Here is a 17,445-nt window from a genome sequence, read left to right on the forward strand (position 1 = left end):
GTCCCGCCAGGCTGCTGGTGTGCCCCTGAGTTAGATGCCCGGGGGGGCCTCATGCTGGCCGGAGACTGCAAACAACCAGAGGACCACAATCAGTGGGGCCAGAGGAAGGTCATGACCTTGCAACCGGAGGATGGCAGGTCAGAGGGTTCCTAGGGCTGCTGGCAGCTCCAAAACCGGTGTGAGGGGGAGACTGTGGCTGCAGGCAGACTGCAGGTGACACGAGCGCTTGGTGTCCCCAATTTCCTTTCTGAAGGCTTAGCTCTGAGTTCGATGCAGGGGCCTTCTTTTTGGTGGCTCCCTGATACCTATGCTGTGACCAGACAGACGCCAGTCGTCCCAGAAACACACGGCACATCAGGTGTAAAATGTTCCGCTCCACAGAATTCCTTTTACATGGATACTCAGTGTGGACCTCGCTCTACTTTGGGGGAAAAGAAATGGCATTTTTTAAAGCTTCATCTATACCTGAGGACCAATTCAAAAGCTCATTATGCATTTAAAAGTTAATGCCCAATTTCTTAAAAAAGGAAAGTGCTTGTCAGCTGTTATTTTAATTATCTTGCTCAGTTTTAAAAACAATCTCCAAACTACCTGCTCCGTCTCGGGCCATCTCTCCTTCGAAGAAGTAATGGAATGGTCTCGTTTGCTGTGTTCTTCTCTCCTGGAACCGGACAGCACCCCAGGGAGGAGAAGGGGGACAAAGCAGCCCCTCACACCAAAGTCGGAATTCAGCCAGACTTTGTGCCGGTGAGGACGCGCTTGTTGACCACTGGATGTCCACCGGGGAGCAAAAGGCAAGAGAGGCTACCTCGTTTGAGCGGTCACATACCCGGAAGGCCACGTCAAAAAGGGTTTTGGGTCACAGAAAATAGGCATTCTGATGTGAACTGGTTAATCTGGGGACATTTTTAAGGGTTTCTTGCTTTTCCTTTCAGCAATTACCTCTCACTGCACCTTGATTCAACTCCCAGGGAATTCCATAAACGCCCTCAAAGGCACTGGTCACAGATGCAGACTGCCCCCAAAACTAATGCTTGAGCCTCAAAACAAAGAACGTATTTGGCAGGGACCATTGTAAATTCCTTTAAACCAGCAAGGCTCAAGGTATGAACTGGTCCACCGTGTGCCATTTACCACTTTCGAGAAAGCCCAAGCACTTGGGGGGAGTTCTCTCTGAGCCCCTGGCATCTTCTTCATCTCTCTCTCTCCTCCTTTTTGGTTTATCTTAGACAAATGCCTCTGGGATTTTTAAGCAAAATGTGACTCTATTGGTATAATAAAAAATGTTTGAAAACTCAAAAAAAAAAAAAAACCCTCAAGGATTTCTATACAATGAACCCCCAGTAACCAGGCCTAGCAACTACCCATCGATTTCAGGAATAAAAAGGACGTTATTTGCACCCAACCACATTCATCTCCTCTTCCCCTCACACCAGGTAGGAAGGCAGAATAGGAATAAAAATGAGGAAACTATAAGAATGAAAACAGGAGGAAACATGGCTGAGAGTCCTGCAGTGTGTTGCCGGTGGAGAGGAGGCAGTGGGGTGGGGGGAGGAGGGCACCTGCCTCAGGGGACTAGGGGTGACCCCTGGTGAGCCAGGGGACTGAGGCCCTTGCAGAGTCCAGGCAGCATCGAAATGCAGGCAGGCAAGTTCGGGTTAGCCAGAAATAAAATGCAACAGGAAGCTTGAACGACCATGTACAGAAACCTCCCACGAAGAAAAAAAAAAAAGAAACAAGGCCAGAGGCTCCATCCAGCAGCTTCAGCATCTCATGGAGTTTCCAGAACAAACAAAAGGGGTGGGGCAATGGTATCTATGGTCAGAACCTGAAAAATACTTTCCAGCTTGCCAGAGCCCAAAGCAGTGTCATGCAATTTGAGAACGACTCTTAAGAGCAGAAGGAAACGGAAACAGATCACAAGTAAAATTGCATCAGATGTCACACTTGGAACAGAAGAGTACAGCAACGCCTTCAAATTCCGGATTTCCTACCTAGGATTGCACACCCCAAGCCAAACTGCCTCTCAGACACGTCATCTCAGAATATCTGCCCTCCCACGCTCCTGCTCCCAGAAGCCACCGGGACGCGTTCCTCTTTAACGTCACCTCACACTACCACAGGGGTCTAGGAATCCTGGGACGCGGCCCGAGAGGAAAACCAGCCCTGAAGAGGTCTCAGTACACAGCTGCACACACGGATGGGAGAAAATCAGCCTAAGCTGAGACACGGGCTCCGCTGGGCTGACCACCTGGAAAGCGGGTCCGAGAGGTTTTACAGCCCTACTTGGGAAGAATGGGTGATGTGTGTGTAACACCAAGTTAACTGCAGGGCGGAATGTTTTTGAGAAAGGAAGTGTAAACACAGTAACCTGCCCAGTTCAGGAGTAGACACAGAAGTACGGTGGTCGCTATGATGCTGATTTAACCAAAGGGAAAAAAGCCGGGAGGTAAGTTGCAAAGGCAATCACCTTTGTCTCCTGAACAGGACGCTGTCAGGTCTGGAAATAGCCCTTAGGAACCTGAAACCAAGGTGCTGGGGAAACCAGAGGCCGACTGGTCTCTGGGACGGAGCTACCCTTCTTCCATCTGTTTCCACCTTCCCAAACATAGAGTTCTGTCCCCTCCCTCCCTACCAACTTCGTCATTTTGACTCTGTGCCTCACACCCATGAATGCTTCTTCTACCAGAAAAGAAACTGCTTTGGTGTGAAAAGATCTTTATTTCAAACAAAGAGCACAGGTCTTACAACAGATGAAGCTAGTGTTGCGGCCCCCAGAGGTCAGGCTTCGCGGCCTTCCTGGCGTGTGCTGGGCTCCCACGGGCTGGCCGAATGGCCTGGAAGCGTGGCTGTAAGGTCTTGTGGCAGAATTCCCTTTGTTGATCCACGTGACAAGATTAAAATCATCAGGTTCTATTTAGAATTAAAAACATAGCAGCTTTTCCAGAAGAAATAGCTCCCAAAATTGTACCCATCTCATTTGTCTAAGACCCTGAATTAAATACCTGTAATACCTACATCATTAAATCAATATATCTGACAACCACAGTATATTTCATCTTGGCTAACAGTTTCCTTATCATGAAATACTTTTGATCTTTTCATGAATAGAAAACATTACACTTTGTTCATGGTTTACTGATATTCAGAGACCACTGGAACGCATCATTTGCAATACTATACATTAAATTATAAGTGATACAACCCCTGCTACAAAAGCCATCCATGTGGACCCGAGATAAAAACCGTCTAGAGTTTAAATACATTAGAAATTACAAAAGAAAAGAAACTGGAAATTAGAAAGTAGTCTTCAAATGCTGAAAATCTAGAAGAATTCTCCAACATCTGCTCTCTTATCACGACATTTGCTCCGAGCTTTGGTTCGAGCTTTGAAGGCTGCAGAATTATATAAATGCTGAAAGGAAGGGAAGGAAAACACGGCCGTGACTCACAGAGGCTTAAGACAGTCTTACAAAATTTTAGAAAAGATAAATAAAAATCACAAGACAGAGAAATGAACTAATTCAACCAAGAAATATTTTACATGCTTATAAAACACACACAAAAAGAACAAAGGGTAATTAACACATGTTAATGGAAATTAATGGCTATTTACATTAAGAAAATTCCAGTGGGGAAAAAAGTGCATCAACACTGATTTTAATCTAGGGAAAGTCAGATCATAAACTGATGCAAAAAAATTTTCCAACCATGTTGTAAAAAACAACAACAAAAAGCCCTGGCTGGTGTGGCTCTGTGGATTGAGCGTGGGCTGCGAACCAAAGGGTCGCTGGTTTGATTCCCAGTCAGGGCACGTGCCTGGGCTGCAGGCCAGGTCCTCGCTGGGGGCTGACAGGCAACTGAAGGTTGATGTTTCTCTCCCTCTCCCTCCCCTCTCCTCTCACTAAAAATAAATAAATAAATAAACATGAAGTTCTATTTTAATACCAATTAAACAAAAATGAATATAATTCCTGTTAGGATAATAGGATATGAGCAAAAAGCCTGCATTCGACGCCCCCACCCCAACACAGTACAGCGCCCACACTTTCAGTCCGCGGTTCTGGGTCCGAGTCGTAAAGAACTAATGCCCCAGACACAGCTGAACCCGCTCTGCGTGTGCTTTGCTTTGGGGCCTTTGGGTCTGTTGAAAACAAAAAATAAAACCCACCCTTTCAAAACGAGAGATCTTCATCGTTTTAAGCGCTGCCGCATCGAGCATCACCGGGGGTCCGAGTTCAAATACATTGCGAAGGAACTCATTTGACTTGGGGAAAGAAAAAGGCGGTAAGGCTCGGCATTAAACACCAGCTTCCCCCGCCCCCTATACGCTGAAACCCGCTGACAGAAGTTAGGAGGAGCGTGTGAATGTGCCTTTGGGTCACTGTTTTCTGTTTCCCATTAGGGGACCGCAGTGCGCCAGCGCCCTGAACCCGAGGGAGCGGGCGGCCGTTTGCGCACGAAGACACAGTGCAGACCAAGGGGCCGGTTTCACTTCACTTAACGTCACCTTCGGAAGTAAATTTGCTGTCCCGTACCGCGCGGAAAGCCCTCTGCACCCCCGCGGTGGGCGGGGCGGGCCGCACTCACCTGCAGGTGGCACTGCAGGCCCGAGCCCAGCACCTCCTTGAACGAGTCGTAGGTGTGCTTCTTCACCCAGCAGTCGATGTACATGCGCTCGGGGCCAAATTTAACGGTTTCTGTTGGAAAGTCCCGTTCCTAGCCAACAGAAAAACCGAAATTATAAGCGGAAACGAGAGGCTAAGGAGATGCTACATAGCACAGTTTCTAGAGAGACGAATGTATACACGTTGAGGTCAGTGAACAAGACGGCCTAGCCCGACCCCAGGTCCCAGATACGCGGCAGACTAAGCGGCGCCCTGTGCGAGGGTGGAGGGTTTCTCCAGTTGTAGCAGACTCGGGCGCAGAACCCAGTTTGATACACATTACGGGCAAAACCACATTGTTTTGAGTTTTTAAATCTTAACAGCACTCCACAAACTGAAAGTAAAAGTCAAGAGTCTGCTTGGGCCTAGAATGGAGGTGGGGGAAGGGGACAGAGCGGAGGTCCCTGGACAGGTCAGAGAGACGCCCCAGCAGCCAGGGGGAGAGCTGACGGTCCAGGAAGGGAGGGAAGGTCAGGGGGGTCAATGGACAGACCCACCTGGAGGGGCTGCGGCCTGAGCAGAGGCTAAGTAAGTGAGAGGTGACACCTGAGCTTAAATTCTTACCAGGAGACAATGTCTAAAGTGTAGCCACAAGAGGGGGCCCAAGTGCAGTGGAAATAAGGGCCACTGACCACACACACGCACAGGGTTTCCTGTGAGGAGGGGGAAGTTGGCAGAAGGGTCAGACCCTGGGCTGCCCCCTCTCGGAAGGGGCACCAACACGGAGCGGGAGCCAGGCTGAGCAGAGACGATCGCCACAGGGACAGTGGACAACAAAACAGGCGGTGGCACTCGTGGAGCAGGACCAACCCCGTCCCCTCTCAGCAGACACTGCACACAGCGGAGCAGAAAGGAGACGTGCCTCTCAGGGGCCGGGCTGTCCCCCGCCTGAGACACGGGCGGTCTATCCCTGCACCTCACAGGCAGTCAGATGGGACGGGCCGGTCTGTGAGGCCCCCTCAGTCCCGGGCTTGCTGCAGCAGCACAGAGACCAACCAGCCAACCAGCAGGACGCTGTTATTCCAGAAGACACTGGGACACCAGTGAGGAAGAGCTCTCGGGACCCAGCTGCATCCGAGCATTCCACTCCGAAATCAGACCCAATTCAAGGCTAATCACTGCTCTTTAACCACTGCGGATGCCCGGTCTTCCCTGCGTTTTCAAATGCTCCTTTCTCCACTGGTTGCTTCTCCCATAAATTGTCTCTGGCATCGAAAACAAACCAGTCCAGGCATCCAGTCTTCCCCTTCCCCTTCCAGCCACAGAGCAAGACCCAGCACCTCCCTCCTTGCCTTGTCCCCACTTCGTCTGGCCCCTCCCCCCACCCGTCACTTTGGGCAGGGCTGAGCACCTGGGTGTTAACTCCCATCCTTAACTCTTGTGCATGTCAGGTGGGATGACTCTTTGGTGAGGTACTTATTAAAAAGAATCGCCCTTCATATCCAAGAAGTATCTTTACCTGGACACACACACACACACACACACACACACACACACACACACACGGCTGGGTAAGGCCACCTTCACCCCCATGCACGGGTACCAAGCATTGCAACCCGATGGTTTCCAAATCAAAGCGTTGCCAGGCCGACTGAAGCAGGCTGGAGGACCACAGAAGGGATTCCAGCGTCAGATAACAATTTTAAGCAATCTTAAAAGGCTGGATTTTGGTATTTCAGTTTTTAGCACCTTAAAGCACCGAGATGTAGGCGGTAATTTGCCCTTCACGGAAGAACACTACAGTAAGCGTGTGTGTGCTAAGCACTGTTGCTTAAAGGGTGGCCAAGTGCCCCAAGTGACACGCACTTCTACCACTAGGAAGTTCTTAACTTGTTAAACCTAGTAAAAGGGTACCTTTACATGTCAGAATTAAAAGGTCCTATGCCGAAAAAATACAAGCCTTCATTTCTGTTGTTAAAAAGCCACTCAGTATTAAAATGAGAAAATTATTTTGGTCAAAGGTGAAGTTCGATCAACAAAGGCCCACCCGTCCAGTCCGGCCTGAAACTCGCAGCATCGGCCAGCCGAGAGGCTCACCTCCACCGCCCGCAGGACGTCTCTGAACACCGAGCGCTGCTTCCTCTTGTCCACCTTGGCCCGGTGTTTATTCCCGTCCGTGGCCAGATCGCGGAGCATCTGCGTCAGCGAGTCCATGTCGTCGCAGAGGAAGTCCTGGCGAGGAGAAGGCAGTTGGGCTCAGTGGGCGGCAGGTGTGCCCCTGCCTCTCCTGGAGCCAACTCGAGAGCAGTGCACCTCGGGAAGGCCCGGCAGCGGCACAGAGCGGCACCGCCCACCTCCCCACGCCGCCAGGTACCCGCAGTAAAGGTCACAAAACAGTCACGCCAGCAACAGGCTCTGGTTCCACGCCTCACGCCTGCCAGCATGGGGGCCTGCGTGTGAACCGCCTATGCACTCATCGGCACTGGTTTCATTTCTAAACACCCCTCACTCGCTCCCTTCACGAAACCCATTTCCTTAACAAAAACAGCAAATAAGACACTCCGTTCTATTTTAAAAGCCAGCTCACCTTTGTCTGTGACAAGGACTTAGGTCCAACGTCACACTCCTGGGAACACCTGGGGTCTGGGCCTTGAGGGTAGGGAGCCGTTAACTAGCTCGATACACGGAAGCCAGTGGCCACACTGCAGTCCAATTTCTCCCATCAGGAGAATCATTAGTTGCTGACGACATCAACAACCTACTTTTCATTCCTACCTGCTGACCTTCAAAAACAGCTGGGGGGAGACTGGGTGCTAGGAAACACACTTTCCAGATGTAAATTTTAACAGCCTAAACATTTTTTAATCCTCATGCAAGAATAGGTTTATTGATTTTTTAGGGAGAGGGAGCAAGGGAGGTGGGGGAGAGAGAGAGGGGGGTATTGGTTGCCTTCCCGACACTCCCCGACCGGGGATCAAACACACAACCAACCAAAACATCCGTCCAGGGTGAGCCTAAACGTTTTTAAACACAGGCCTAGGATGTAAAGTGAAGGACAGAACATGTGCTAAAATCCTAGCTGAAGTTATTCACTGCTAAATAATTTCATTGCGGAAGTTTCATTTCAGAAACACAGTCCTTCTCCTTAAATTAAAAAGCATCTAGTAAATAGCCCACGATTCACAACAGAGGCCACCATCAGGTGACGAAATGTCCCGTCAGCCTGAGATGCAGGGTGTCCTCGAACACAGGCCTCTGATGCTAAACCTGGAACACGGCCGCGGGGGCAGCGCCAGGAGCCGAGGCCCAGAGTGCCGGGGGCCGACGGCGGGGCCTCGCGTTTCCTGGTGCTGCTCAAACGCGAACCAGCGACTAAACTCGGATCCCAAAGCTGAGCTGACTCGGTGTGCTCCCCTTTATCTCACACGTACCATGGGGCACTTGGACACGCCCCACGTCCAAAGCCCCCGCAGACGAGCCAGACTCGGTGCTCGCCTTGCATAGCAGAGCGCCCTGAACTTCAGCTCTAGGGACACCGGCCACCCCACGGGGCCAACTTCGCTCCAGCGCTGCTCTCCCAACCCCGGCTGCTTTGTGTCGACAGATGGCAGTGGTTCTATCACCACCACCAAGAATCAGGCCCCCCACCACTGGGCTTCCAGCCGGCAGGCTCCAGCCCTCCTGCCCCATCCTTCACGGTGGCCCCTGGGGTCATCAGACACTCACGCTGTCCACTCCGCGGGCCAGTTCAAACAGCAGCGCCAGCGACTCCCCGGCGGCGATCCGCAGGTTCACGTCCTCAGAGGACAGCAGGCTGGGCAGTTTATGGAAATGCCTGGGAAACGGTCAGTTGTTACTGTGTGAGCACGAGCCGCGAATGCTCTCGTAAACATGAACTGAAAAAATACACACATCTCCAGCTTCTTCTCCACCTCGCTGATGGGGCAGATGGTCAGCAGGAGCGTCCAGGCGAGAAGCGAGCTGATGTGCAGCACCGTGTTCGGGCTGCTGCGAGCCAGGCTGGCGTCCTTCTCCTGGAGGTAGGACTTGCTGAAGACGTTTTCCAAACATTCCACGGCGGCGTACAGCTCCTAGTGCAGGAGAGGAGGGAGTGAGGCCACCCGCAAGCAGAAGGGCGAGGGCAGCGGCGGTCACAGGCTTGCTACTCACAGTGATGTCATCGGTGGCGATGAAGCAGCACACGCCCAGGCACGTGGCACACTAAGCACAGAAAAGAGAGCACGCACATGAGTGCCTGTCCTCTTCTGCCCAACTCCACACCCTCCCGCGGCTCCGCTTCCATGTGAGAGCGCTCTCGACTGCACGGCCGCACCAGGGGCCGCACGGTCCTGCCAGGAGAGTGAGGCCCCAGGATCGAGGCGAGCGGTGTGGGGTCCCGGCCCCAGCCCAGAGCAGGACCCTGGGAGTCCCTGCCTCCTCTCTGCCCTCTCCGCCCACCCCGTGGGCCTTTCAAACTCTAACTCAGAGACTGAGATGAAGTTCGGATGTTCGATGTAAAGAAAACCACTCTTCCTGTTAAAATCCTCTAAAACATTAAGTTTGCTACAGATCTTTAAGCTTTTAAAATCATTTCTTTTAATAAGTCCATTAAGGAAACTTCCACAAAAAAAATCAGCTTCCAAAAATAAGCAACCAGGAGCAGAAGTCTCGTAAAATTTAAATCATGGCCCTCAAACCTCTCACCTAAAGCAGCACTTCATTGTCCAGACTTCTTACCACTCTGACCGACGCATCCCAGGACGACAGGATTTGGGATGGGCGAGCTCTCGTCCCTTCCCTCCTGTCGTCCTTAATCCCTCACGCTGCCCCAAGAATCCCCGACACCCCTGCCTCCCGTGTCCCCAGCGTGTCCCACCCAGACACCCCTGTGAACTCAGAAACCTTGGACGTACAGTTTGTCTGGCCTGCACACTAGCTGTCCCGTCGCAGATTATTTTCTTCAGGATCGGTCCCAGCGTTTTCAAAACCTCTTCACTCTCAATCCCGGGGCCAAGCTGGACACAGAGCGCGGACGCCAGGGCCGCCGCCGCGCGCTGCTCATCACTCTTCCCTGGAACAGAAGTGGGCAGCAGCCTAAAGTCTCTGCAATAGACCAGTGCATGAAGGCAGCGGTTCCCCAAGTCTGTTCTGCTTCCAAACACGTCCCACCACTTACGGAGCCCACAGTGCACATACGGTACCCGTTCCAGGCTGCGACAGGAGTCGTGACCCAGAACAACTAAAGACCCCACTCTGATCCCAGACCCACCACTTCTTGGCCATGCGGTCTCCACCCAATGGCGCCGAAGCAGACCACCTCCTCGGCAAAATGGAGATGGACACCTGGCTCGGGGCAGGGCTGGACCGCTGCAGACACTAGGGCACTTCTCTGCTGTGGCCTTCCAAATTGTGCTCACACTCACAGACACGTGCACCGCCCTCCCAGCATTTCAGGTGCGCACAGCCGTGGGGTGAACCAGACCTTCGGGGAGCCCCCAGGAAGAGATGAGAACCCTCAGAAATACACTGATGTGAAAGTTAATGTGAGTGACCGCTTTTGAGACCTACACACGCTGAAGGGTCTGGGCGAACTCTGACCTTGCTACCTGGTGCTATCAGACAGCCCAACTTAAAGATGACAACAGCCGCCACACAATAACTGTTGGGTGTGAATGAATCGAAACAATGCCTGTTTTTTGACAGGTCAGCAAAAATGTAATTTTTGCTGCATCGCAGAGCTTTGGTCACCAGCTGACGTGTGCCAGGAGATGACAAAGGCTGAGAGTCACGCACTACAGCACTAACAGTTCTGCAGCCCTAGACCGGCCTCCGCTCACGGGCGTCCCGGGCTCCGCACGGCAAGAGGTGGCTGCCCAAACCCCGAACACCCGAGCCCAACACAGCTCTGGGCAAGAAAAGACGAGGGTCAGGACACAGAGCGAAGCTCGTTCAATTGAAAGGAATGCGTGCTTCCTGCGGGTTTAGTGCTAGAAACGTTTTCTTAATAAAGTCATAATAATAGCAGAAGGTGCTTGTTTTCAGAATGTTCTCACTCGGGAAAATAATTCAGGCGCGAGCCCCAAACTGTTTTAATTTTGGGGTTTCTAAAATTGAAAAGTATAGGAAAGCAAGACTTTAAGGCCTTTCTTTACTCTTAAAAGTTCTATGATTATTACAATAGAATTCCAGAATCTCTATTATAAAGTTCTAGAATTCAAATATTCCACGGGATAACCTGAAAATGATGTCATCCACAGGTATGATTGATGTTTTAAATAAGTACAAGGGAAAATGAGCTAGAAAATTATGATACCTTTTCGATTTTAGAGAAATGAAGAAAATATGAGTAATACTTTCTGTTGACATCGGACACGAGCCCTCAAGCCTCCATCACACACATGACCATCACCTGCTCGGGTGTAAGAAGGGACGACAACCACCCCAGTCCTTCCTGGTTTCGAGCTGTTTCCCACTTCAGCAAAATCAGAGTGCCCCCCAAGTCTGCCCTTGAGTTCTCACAAGCGTGGCGTGTCCCGGAGCGTGTCCCCGACAGTGGGAAAGTTACAAGGGTGAGCCAGTCTTCCACCCCAGCTGACAAACGACACTCCAAAGCAGGCAGCACACTCCCCCTCTCGGTTCTGCGCCTGGGACTCGAACATGAGGAAGTTACCTTTTCTCAGGCAGCGCTCGATGCTGTCAGTGAGGGTCATTCTTCGCTCCAGAATGAATTCATAAAGCATTTTTGAAGTCATTGCATTTCTGAGACTTTCCAGAGCTGCCTGCCTTGTCTTCGCACTATTTAAAACAAAACGTAAGAGAAAGAAGACCCGGTTGGAGGGTCCCATCAATGACTTTTAAAAACTTAGCTCATTTCCAGAAGCCCCGGTGACCTAATGGATAAGGCACTGGCTTCCTAAAAACGTAGCTTATTTCCCCTCAATTTTTTTATGTGTATAGATTTGTAAATCTAATTGTCATCAAGCTCTAAACACTTTTCAGTAATGTAATTTTCATCTACAATTCACCTCATTACACAGGAGATTTTAAGCTGCTTGCCACCCCAGCATTTTTATGTGTAGAGTTTAATAACCGCAACTTTCAACCACACAGTACCCTCCAGCTTCAACGTGCAAGACGCGCTCTCCTGTGTTACACAAACGTCTCCTCTATTTAAAGCAAACGCACGTCTTTTTTTAACACCATTAAAGCCTAGACAGAGTTCTTGTTTTCATCTTCTGAGCTGTTTAATTCCATTTGCTACACTAGTCAGTTCTAGAGCTACTGGGAAGTAAAATAATTTGATATTTTTCCACGTTTGTAACACAGTCAGTTAACAAGAGGCTTAAAGAGAAGTTTAGTTGTCCTTTCTGGTTGAAGATCAACTTTTAATTCAACAAATCCATCTCTGCTACATAATCAGACAGGCGCTACAATGCTGGAACAAGGACTAACCCGAGTCCATTCATCTACATTCCAGGGCACCTTTCTATCCCCACGAGAGCCCAAAGAAACAAGAAACGGTTCCCCATCCAAAGTAAACAAATCAAGCTTTTAAAAAACCACAATGTAAAGCCAGACAACTGCACAGATCGCACAGATGATGAAGAGCGCCTCCAGCATTTCCCACCTCTTATCCAGGGTCAAGTCGATGAGTCCCTTCAGCTTGTACTCCAAGTCCTCTTGACTTCCTTCCTCCTCCAGGACTTCTGGTCCTAAGGAATAACAGAAACCCACCACCCGCCGTCAGCTCAGGAGACACAGGGCACAGGGAACAGCACTGTACACCTCGGCTACAAGAATTCCTCCACCTACAGCATCCTCTGACCGGAAGCTGCGAATCGAAACGTCAAAGTCATACCGTCCTCGGCAAAACTGGAAGGGTCGCTGTACCCGCTGCAGTGGCTCATGGTCTCGATGGACGCGTCCTCGTCACTGAACGGCTGCACATTTCGATGCTGGCCACCTGTCAGCAAACGAAGGCGGAGGTCAGGGGTTCTGTTGCCACAGATGAGAATGTTCAACTGGGGAATTTAGTATTTACTCAAGAGAAATCCAGTCGCAAGTCCCAAAACCTATTTAAGAAACCAGGTACTTATTTTAGAGATATTTGTGTTCTTTTATAATGTAAATCAATTAGTCTAATATGAGTAGACTTCAGAGCAGCAACAATTTACAACAGTCAATAAACTTCAGAAATACATCAACATCTAACTGCAGCACCGGTTTACAAAAATGGTGTTACAGACGGAAAAACGGCCCACAAACCGTGACTTCGAGTCACAAAGACCATGAAAACAGACCCAGAAATGAAGTCCGATGTCGCAGATCGGCATGAACTAAGACGCTCTCCCGTGACACGACTGGGCTCCGGACACCGGAACGGTGAGTGGGGCAGTTTTCAGGCTACCCGTGTCATATGTGAAGGGAAACAGAAGGAGGTACAGGAGGGTGGTTTTATAGATGAATGGAGAGAAACAAAGGCTTAAAATGGAAGTTTTGGCATTTGACAGCATAAAAGCCCGTTAGACAAATTACCTGTAAAAGGAAGGTTCTAATGTATGCCATGGTTTAAAAAATATCAGTGCTGTTACTGAAAAAACGAGATCTCCGTCCATAACTAGAATCTGTCAACTTCATTAACTGAACTAATAAATCCGCATTCCGGGTCACTCTCATTTCTCATCACTGTTTTTTTTTGTAGGGATTTCATTAACAACAGGATTGCCAGACACCAACTACATATTGAGCAATGAGTTAAAATTTTTAAGTCCCAAGGTCCCAAAAGTGACCCGGAGCCACCTGATTTACCTCTGAGCCCAAGTTTCCTTATCAGTAAAATCAAAGATTGCTCTGGCCAGTGTGGCTCCGTTAGCTAGAACATCGTCCTGTAACCAAAGGGTTACAGGTTCGATTCCTGGTCAGGGCACATGCAAATGTGGGTTCAATCCCTGGTCTGGGTGCATACAGGAGGCATCTAATCAATGTTTCTCTCTCACACACTTTGATAGTTCTCTCTCTCTAAAAGCAATGAAAAAAAAAATGTCCCCAGATGAAGAAAAAAAAAATTGAAGACTGTCAAATATCACTATGTCCCTATATTCAAGAAATTGGTGGCATTTAAGGTTTTTTTTTTTAATCCTGTAAGTTTAAGTCTATTGCTGTTGGGTTATTTTAAAATGGGGGTGGTCCTTTTTAAAAAAAATCAAAACAGAAAAGCGATTTTTATATCAACAAAGGAAGCAAGCGGCCTGCAAATGTGCCTGCTGTCCTACAAGGAACACACTGCCATCAGAGTCGTAAAGCTCAAAAAACAAGCAGGGAGGCCAAGATCCCCAAACTTCTTCATGAGGGCGCTCAGGACAAGAATGAACAAACAAACAAAGACCTAGGACATCACACTCTGTTTCTGGGTCTGTCCGTGTTTGTTCCCGTGGTTTGAAGTCATGGCAACAGCTGACATCTGATTGACTTTTACCGTGCTAACATTCATTCACCAGTCAATTTACAGTTTTTGTTTTTCATATCCAGCCTGTTTCTAAACTGTCAAGAATATTCCTATACAGGATTTACTTGGCTCACTTCTCTAAGTTTCGATGATTTCCCAAGACTTGAAGGGAAGAGAGATTTTGAAAAAAAGAAATCAAGAGAAAGAACCCTGTCCGAATGCCTAAAGTCTAAGTCACCCTCATCCTCCAAGAGATGCCAAGTGCCATTAAAGAGATGGCACTCCACACACACTGTCCTTCTTTCTTGGAGGACTTTCTTACTAGCAAGGTGTCGCTGTTCCTAAAAATGCTCTCTTCAACTTAAGCACTATTACAAGTATGCACACTTGCATACGAGATCAATTTTATTAGCTTCCTCGAGTCCCACACTAACTGAGAAAGTAATTTAAATGGAAAAGGCATTAGAGTAACAGAAGTGGTTATCTTTGTGTTGTACATGCAAAGACCTCATCTGAATCCCACCTCTTCTAGATGTCATTTTTAAAAGACCAGTAAGGTAAGTGGCTTTTAATACAAGTGTTGGACAATTTACCATCTCTTCTACTCAACTATAATTTATTCATTTATTTTTTTAGTAAGTATATTTGCATGGAACCAAATTAGAGTTAGCAAGTTCCAGTGTAAACTTCCAAAGATACTCAAAGCATGTATAGTTTTATAAACTAATCAATGAATTCTTTTCCAATTTCTTATATATGCTAAAATACAGTTGTTAGATATACCATTTCTGCTGAAAACAATGGAAAAGGCAGCAACTGTCAGACTGGTAAAATCAGGAATAGCCGTAAAAATTAAAAGGTGGACTCCCAGTGCCACCTGAGGTTATTGTGCTAAGTACAGACCGAAGGGGGACCAACAGGGAGCTTCAGAAAAAAATACAGGCTGTTTGTGATTCAAGGAGGCCATTAGCAACAACATTACAATATTCAAATAGCTTTAGCTGGCTATTCCTTCATTTCATCAACAAAAGGTTAACTTAAGGTAAAGAAGGATCCTCAATTCACACAGAATAACCAGATGCCAAAACAAATTATGTATTTCACATTTTGATGGTCAAGAATGAACTTCAGGAACATCAAGAAATCTGACCAACATAAAGAACGAGAGAAAGAAAAGGGGAAAAACTGAGTTTATAATAATCCATTCCTATTGTCCATCACTTAATGCTTAGTACATGGCCACAAGTTTTCCTGCTGCTAGAAATCCTATAGCAAATCTTGTAAAATGTCAGTTTCCCATCACCTGGAACAAGAAACCTGGCGTGTACTTTCTGATGAACAACAGTGTATCGCTCAGAGGATCAGAGTGGAAACTGTGTTGACAAATGCCTAATGCCTATTTCCGATGTGACAGCCTGAGGATATTCCAATACAGAACTTCAAAATCTCAGAACTATTACCAAATGAAATGAGTTTAGTGTAGTGTCTCATAGGGCTTTCTGCTATTAGTCCTTTCGTGTTAACTCTAATTAGTATTAGAGAATCATGAATTCGGTTAAGCACCTACCCATCCTGGAAATGCTTCAACTTTGCAGTGAGGACACAAAACTACCTAACTTCTGGCTAATAACTGCAACCTGAGCTCCCCACCACCTCCTATCCTGGGCTCAGAGCAGAGAACCTATAGCACAAAGGAGAACGTGGTTTCTGCCCAGGGGACGGGGAGGTCGCCTCCACTGGTCGCGGTGGAGCGGGGGTCCGGGATTTCCACAGGTGCCATTTAGGGGTGGGAGCAAAGCTTGGGCTGGAACGGTGGCCCCCACGCTCCACCGCCTCCGCCTGGCCAGGGGGCCACGCGGGGCGCGCAGGAGGGGAGCGGAAGGAGATGCCACATGGGCGCCTCTGCGTCACTCCGCCACCGCGCGAGGCCCGGGTCGCGTGACAGAACAGCCCGTCCAAACCCGGCAAACGTCTGGCATTCCCGAGAACTCCACGTTGGAGGAGGGGGGTCCGAAGCGACCAGTGACAGGACGGACGCAACTCCGAGCTCTGTCCCATCCTCGGGCAGGGGGAGCTCTAGAGTAGACCCTGGTTTCTGCGGACAGTTCCCCTCCCGCCCAGGAGCGCGTCACCCCGACCCCAATCAGCTCTCCGGCCTAAGGCCCAATTCGCCCCCTCCCCGCCCCCACCGCCAGTGCCCAAGAGTTCGGTTCGAATGCCAGATCAAAATCGCGCGAGGTGCGGAGACCAGAGCACACTGGGAATTGTAGTTCGCCAGCCTGGCCGGGCGCCCTGCCGACGCACACGTCGGGAGAGAGACAACTACAACTCCCACCATGCCCCAGGGGAAAAGACTCGCCAGACGGGCCGGCGACCGGGATACGGGCGGCGGGGATACCTCCTTACCTGCTGTCGCCGCCGTCGCTGCCGCTGCCCCTGGGCCGCCGCCAGTACCGCCACCGCGGTGGGCAGTGTTCCGCTTCTTGTTCTTCGGCATCGTGGGACGCCCGGTGCCGCCCAGACTCGGGGCTTAGCGAGGATCAGCCGATGGAGCTGCACTTTCTACTTGTGCGTCTATGCGGCGGGCGGCTGAGAGGCGAGGCTTCGGATAACAACAGGGGCGAGAAGCGGCGTGGATGAGAGTGGGCGCTGGTGGCTGCAGAAATCCCCGTGAAGAGCTGTGATCGGAAACGATGCATGTTTCTCTCTAGCGCTGGAGCTAAGGCGGGGCGGACGAGGCCACGGCGCCTTAAGTAGCAAGACCGCCGACGAGTGTCACCAGTTGTGGGCGGGACTGGAACTCTACTAGCCAATCCCCGTGCCTCTCCCCACTGGAGTCTCCCTCGCGCGGCCGAAGGGTTCGGACTACCAATCCCACGCCGCAGTTCTCCCGGCCCCGCTCCGGGCGCGAGGCTTCGCTGCGGCACTGAACTCTAGGAAGTGTAGTCCGCCCTGCGGGAGTCCTCCCTCGGCTCCTCCCGACGGGCTTTTCCGTGCCCAATCTCCCTGCTCGTTACCCCGCCCCTGCTTCCGGGCGGGCCGGGCTGGGACTGGACTTGGAGTTGGTAGGGGTGATGAGCAATCGGGCGGGTATGCCCGATGACGACAGCCAGCTTCCACGCGGAAGCTGTGCCATCAGCTGGCCCATCTCCGGCAGCTCGCGATGTCCCCGTCTTTTACCTTTCCCCTACCTCCCTGAGGCCTCTGCCTAGGTACAGCCACACCCCGCCTCGGGGACACTGCCGTGGTTGTAGTTGAATTAGGTTAGCGAACACCAGTATCTGTTAAGTGAATTGTGGTTCAGGGCTATTGTGCCCTGCGCCTCCCCAAAAAGGTACGTTTGAACTGCTTAGTCGGGCAGTTCGTGTTATTTCTCGTCTTCTGGGCTAGAAG

At 50.0% G+C, this 17,445-nt stretch overlaps 2 protein-coding genes across 2 annotated transcripts; both read right to left on the bottom strand.

Annotated features, from left to right (window-relative positions):
* Positions 1–2,701: 2,701 nt before the first annotated feature.
* Positions 2,702–16,595, bottom strand: IFRD1 (interferon related developmental regulator 1). The gene is made up of 12 exons (XM_024563039.3): positions 16,459–16,595; positions 12,466–12,570; positions 12,235–12,319; positions 11,278–11,402; positions 9,521–9,678; positions 8,778–8,828; positions 8,520–8,698; positions 8,334–8,442; positions 6,705–6,839; positions 4,591–4,719; positions 4,172–4,267; positions 2,702–3,415 (listed from the first exon to the last, which is right to left on the bottom strand). Exons 1-12 carry the CDS (start codon positions 16,547–16,549, stop codon positions 3,326–3,328), a joined length of 1,353 nt encoding a protein of 450 aa, XP_024418807.2. The 5' UTR covers positions 16,550–16,595; the 3' UTR covers positions 2,702–3,325.
* On the bottom strand, positions 16,593–16,838 carry LOC128781158 (uncharacterized). The gene has a single exon (XM_071221639.1). The coding sequence runs from the start codon at positions 16,749–16,751 to the stop codon at positions 16,593–16,595; it is 159 nt and encodes a 52-aa protein (XP_071077740.1). The 5' UTR covers positions 16,752–16,838.
* Between the last annotated feature and the right edge of the window lie 607 nt (positions 16,839–17,445).

Source organism: Desmodus rotundus, chromosome 6 (genome assembly GCF_022682495.2).
Source record: "Desmodus rotundus isolate HL8 chromosome 6, HLdesRot8A.1, whole genome shotgun sequence".
Classification (NCBI taxonomy): Eukaryota; Metazoa; Chordata; class Mammalia; order Chiroptera; family Phyllostomidae; genus Desmodus; species Desmodus rotundus.

Bases quoted from the DNA above. Each gene is read 5' to 3' on its own strand.
- IFRD1 (XM_024563039.3), bottom strand. From the start codon at position 16,549: ATGCCGAAGAACAAGAAGCGGAACACTGCCCACCGCGGTGGCGGTACT. The intron at 8,829-9,520 runs GTACGTCCAAGG...TTCTGTGCTTAG, and splicing joins GTGTGCAGGCCAGACAAACT to TGTGCCACGTGCCTGGGCGT. The intron at 3,416-4,171 runs GTGGGTTTTATT...CCTTCCTTTCAG, and splicing joins AGATCTCTCGTTTTGAAAGG to CATTTATATAATTCTGCAGC.
- LOC128781158 (XM_071221639.1), bottom strand. From the start codon at position 16,751: ATGCATCGTTTCCGATCACAGCTCTTCACGGGGATTTCTGCAGCCACC.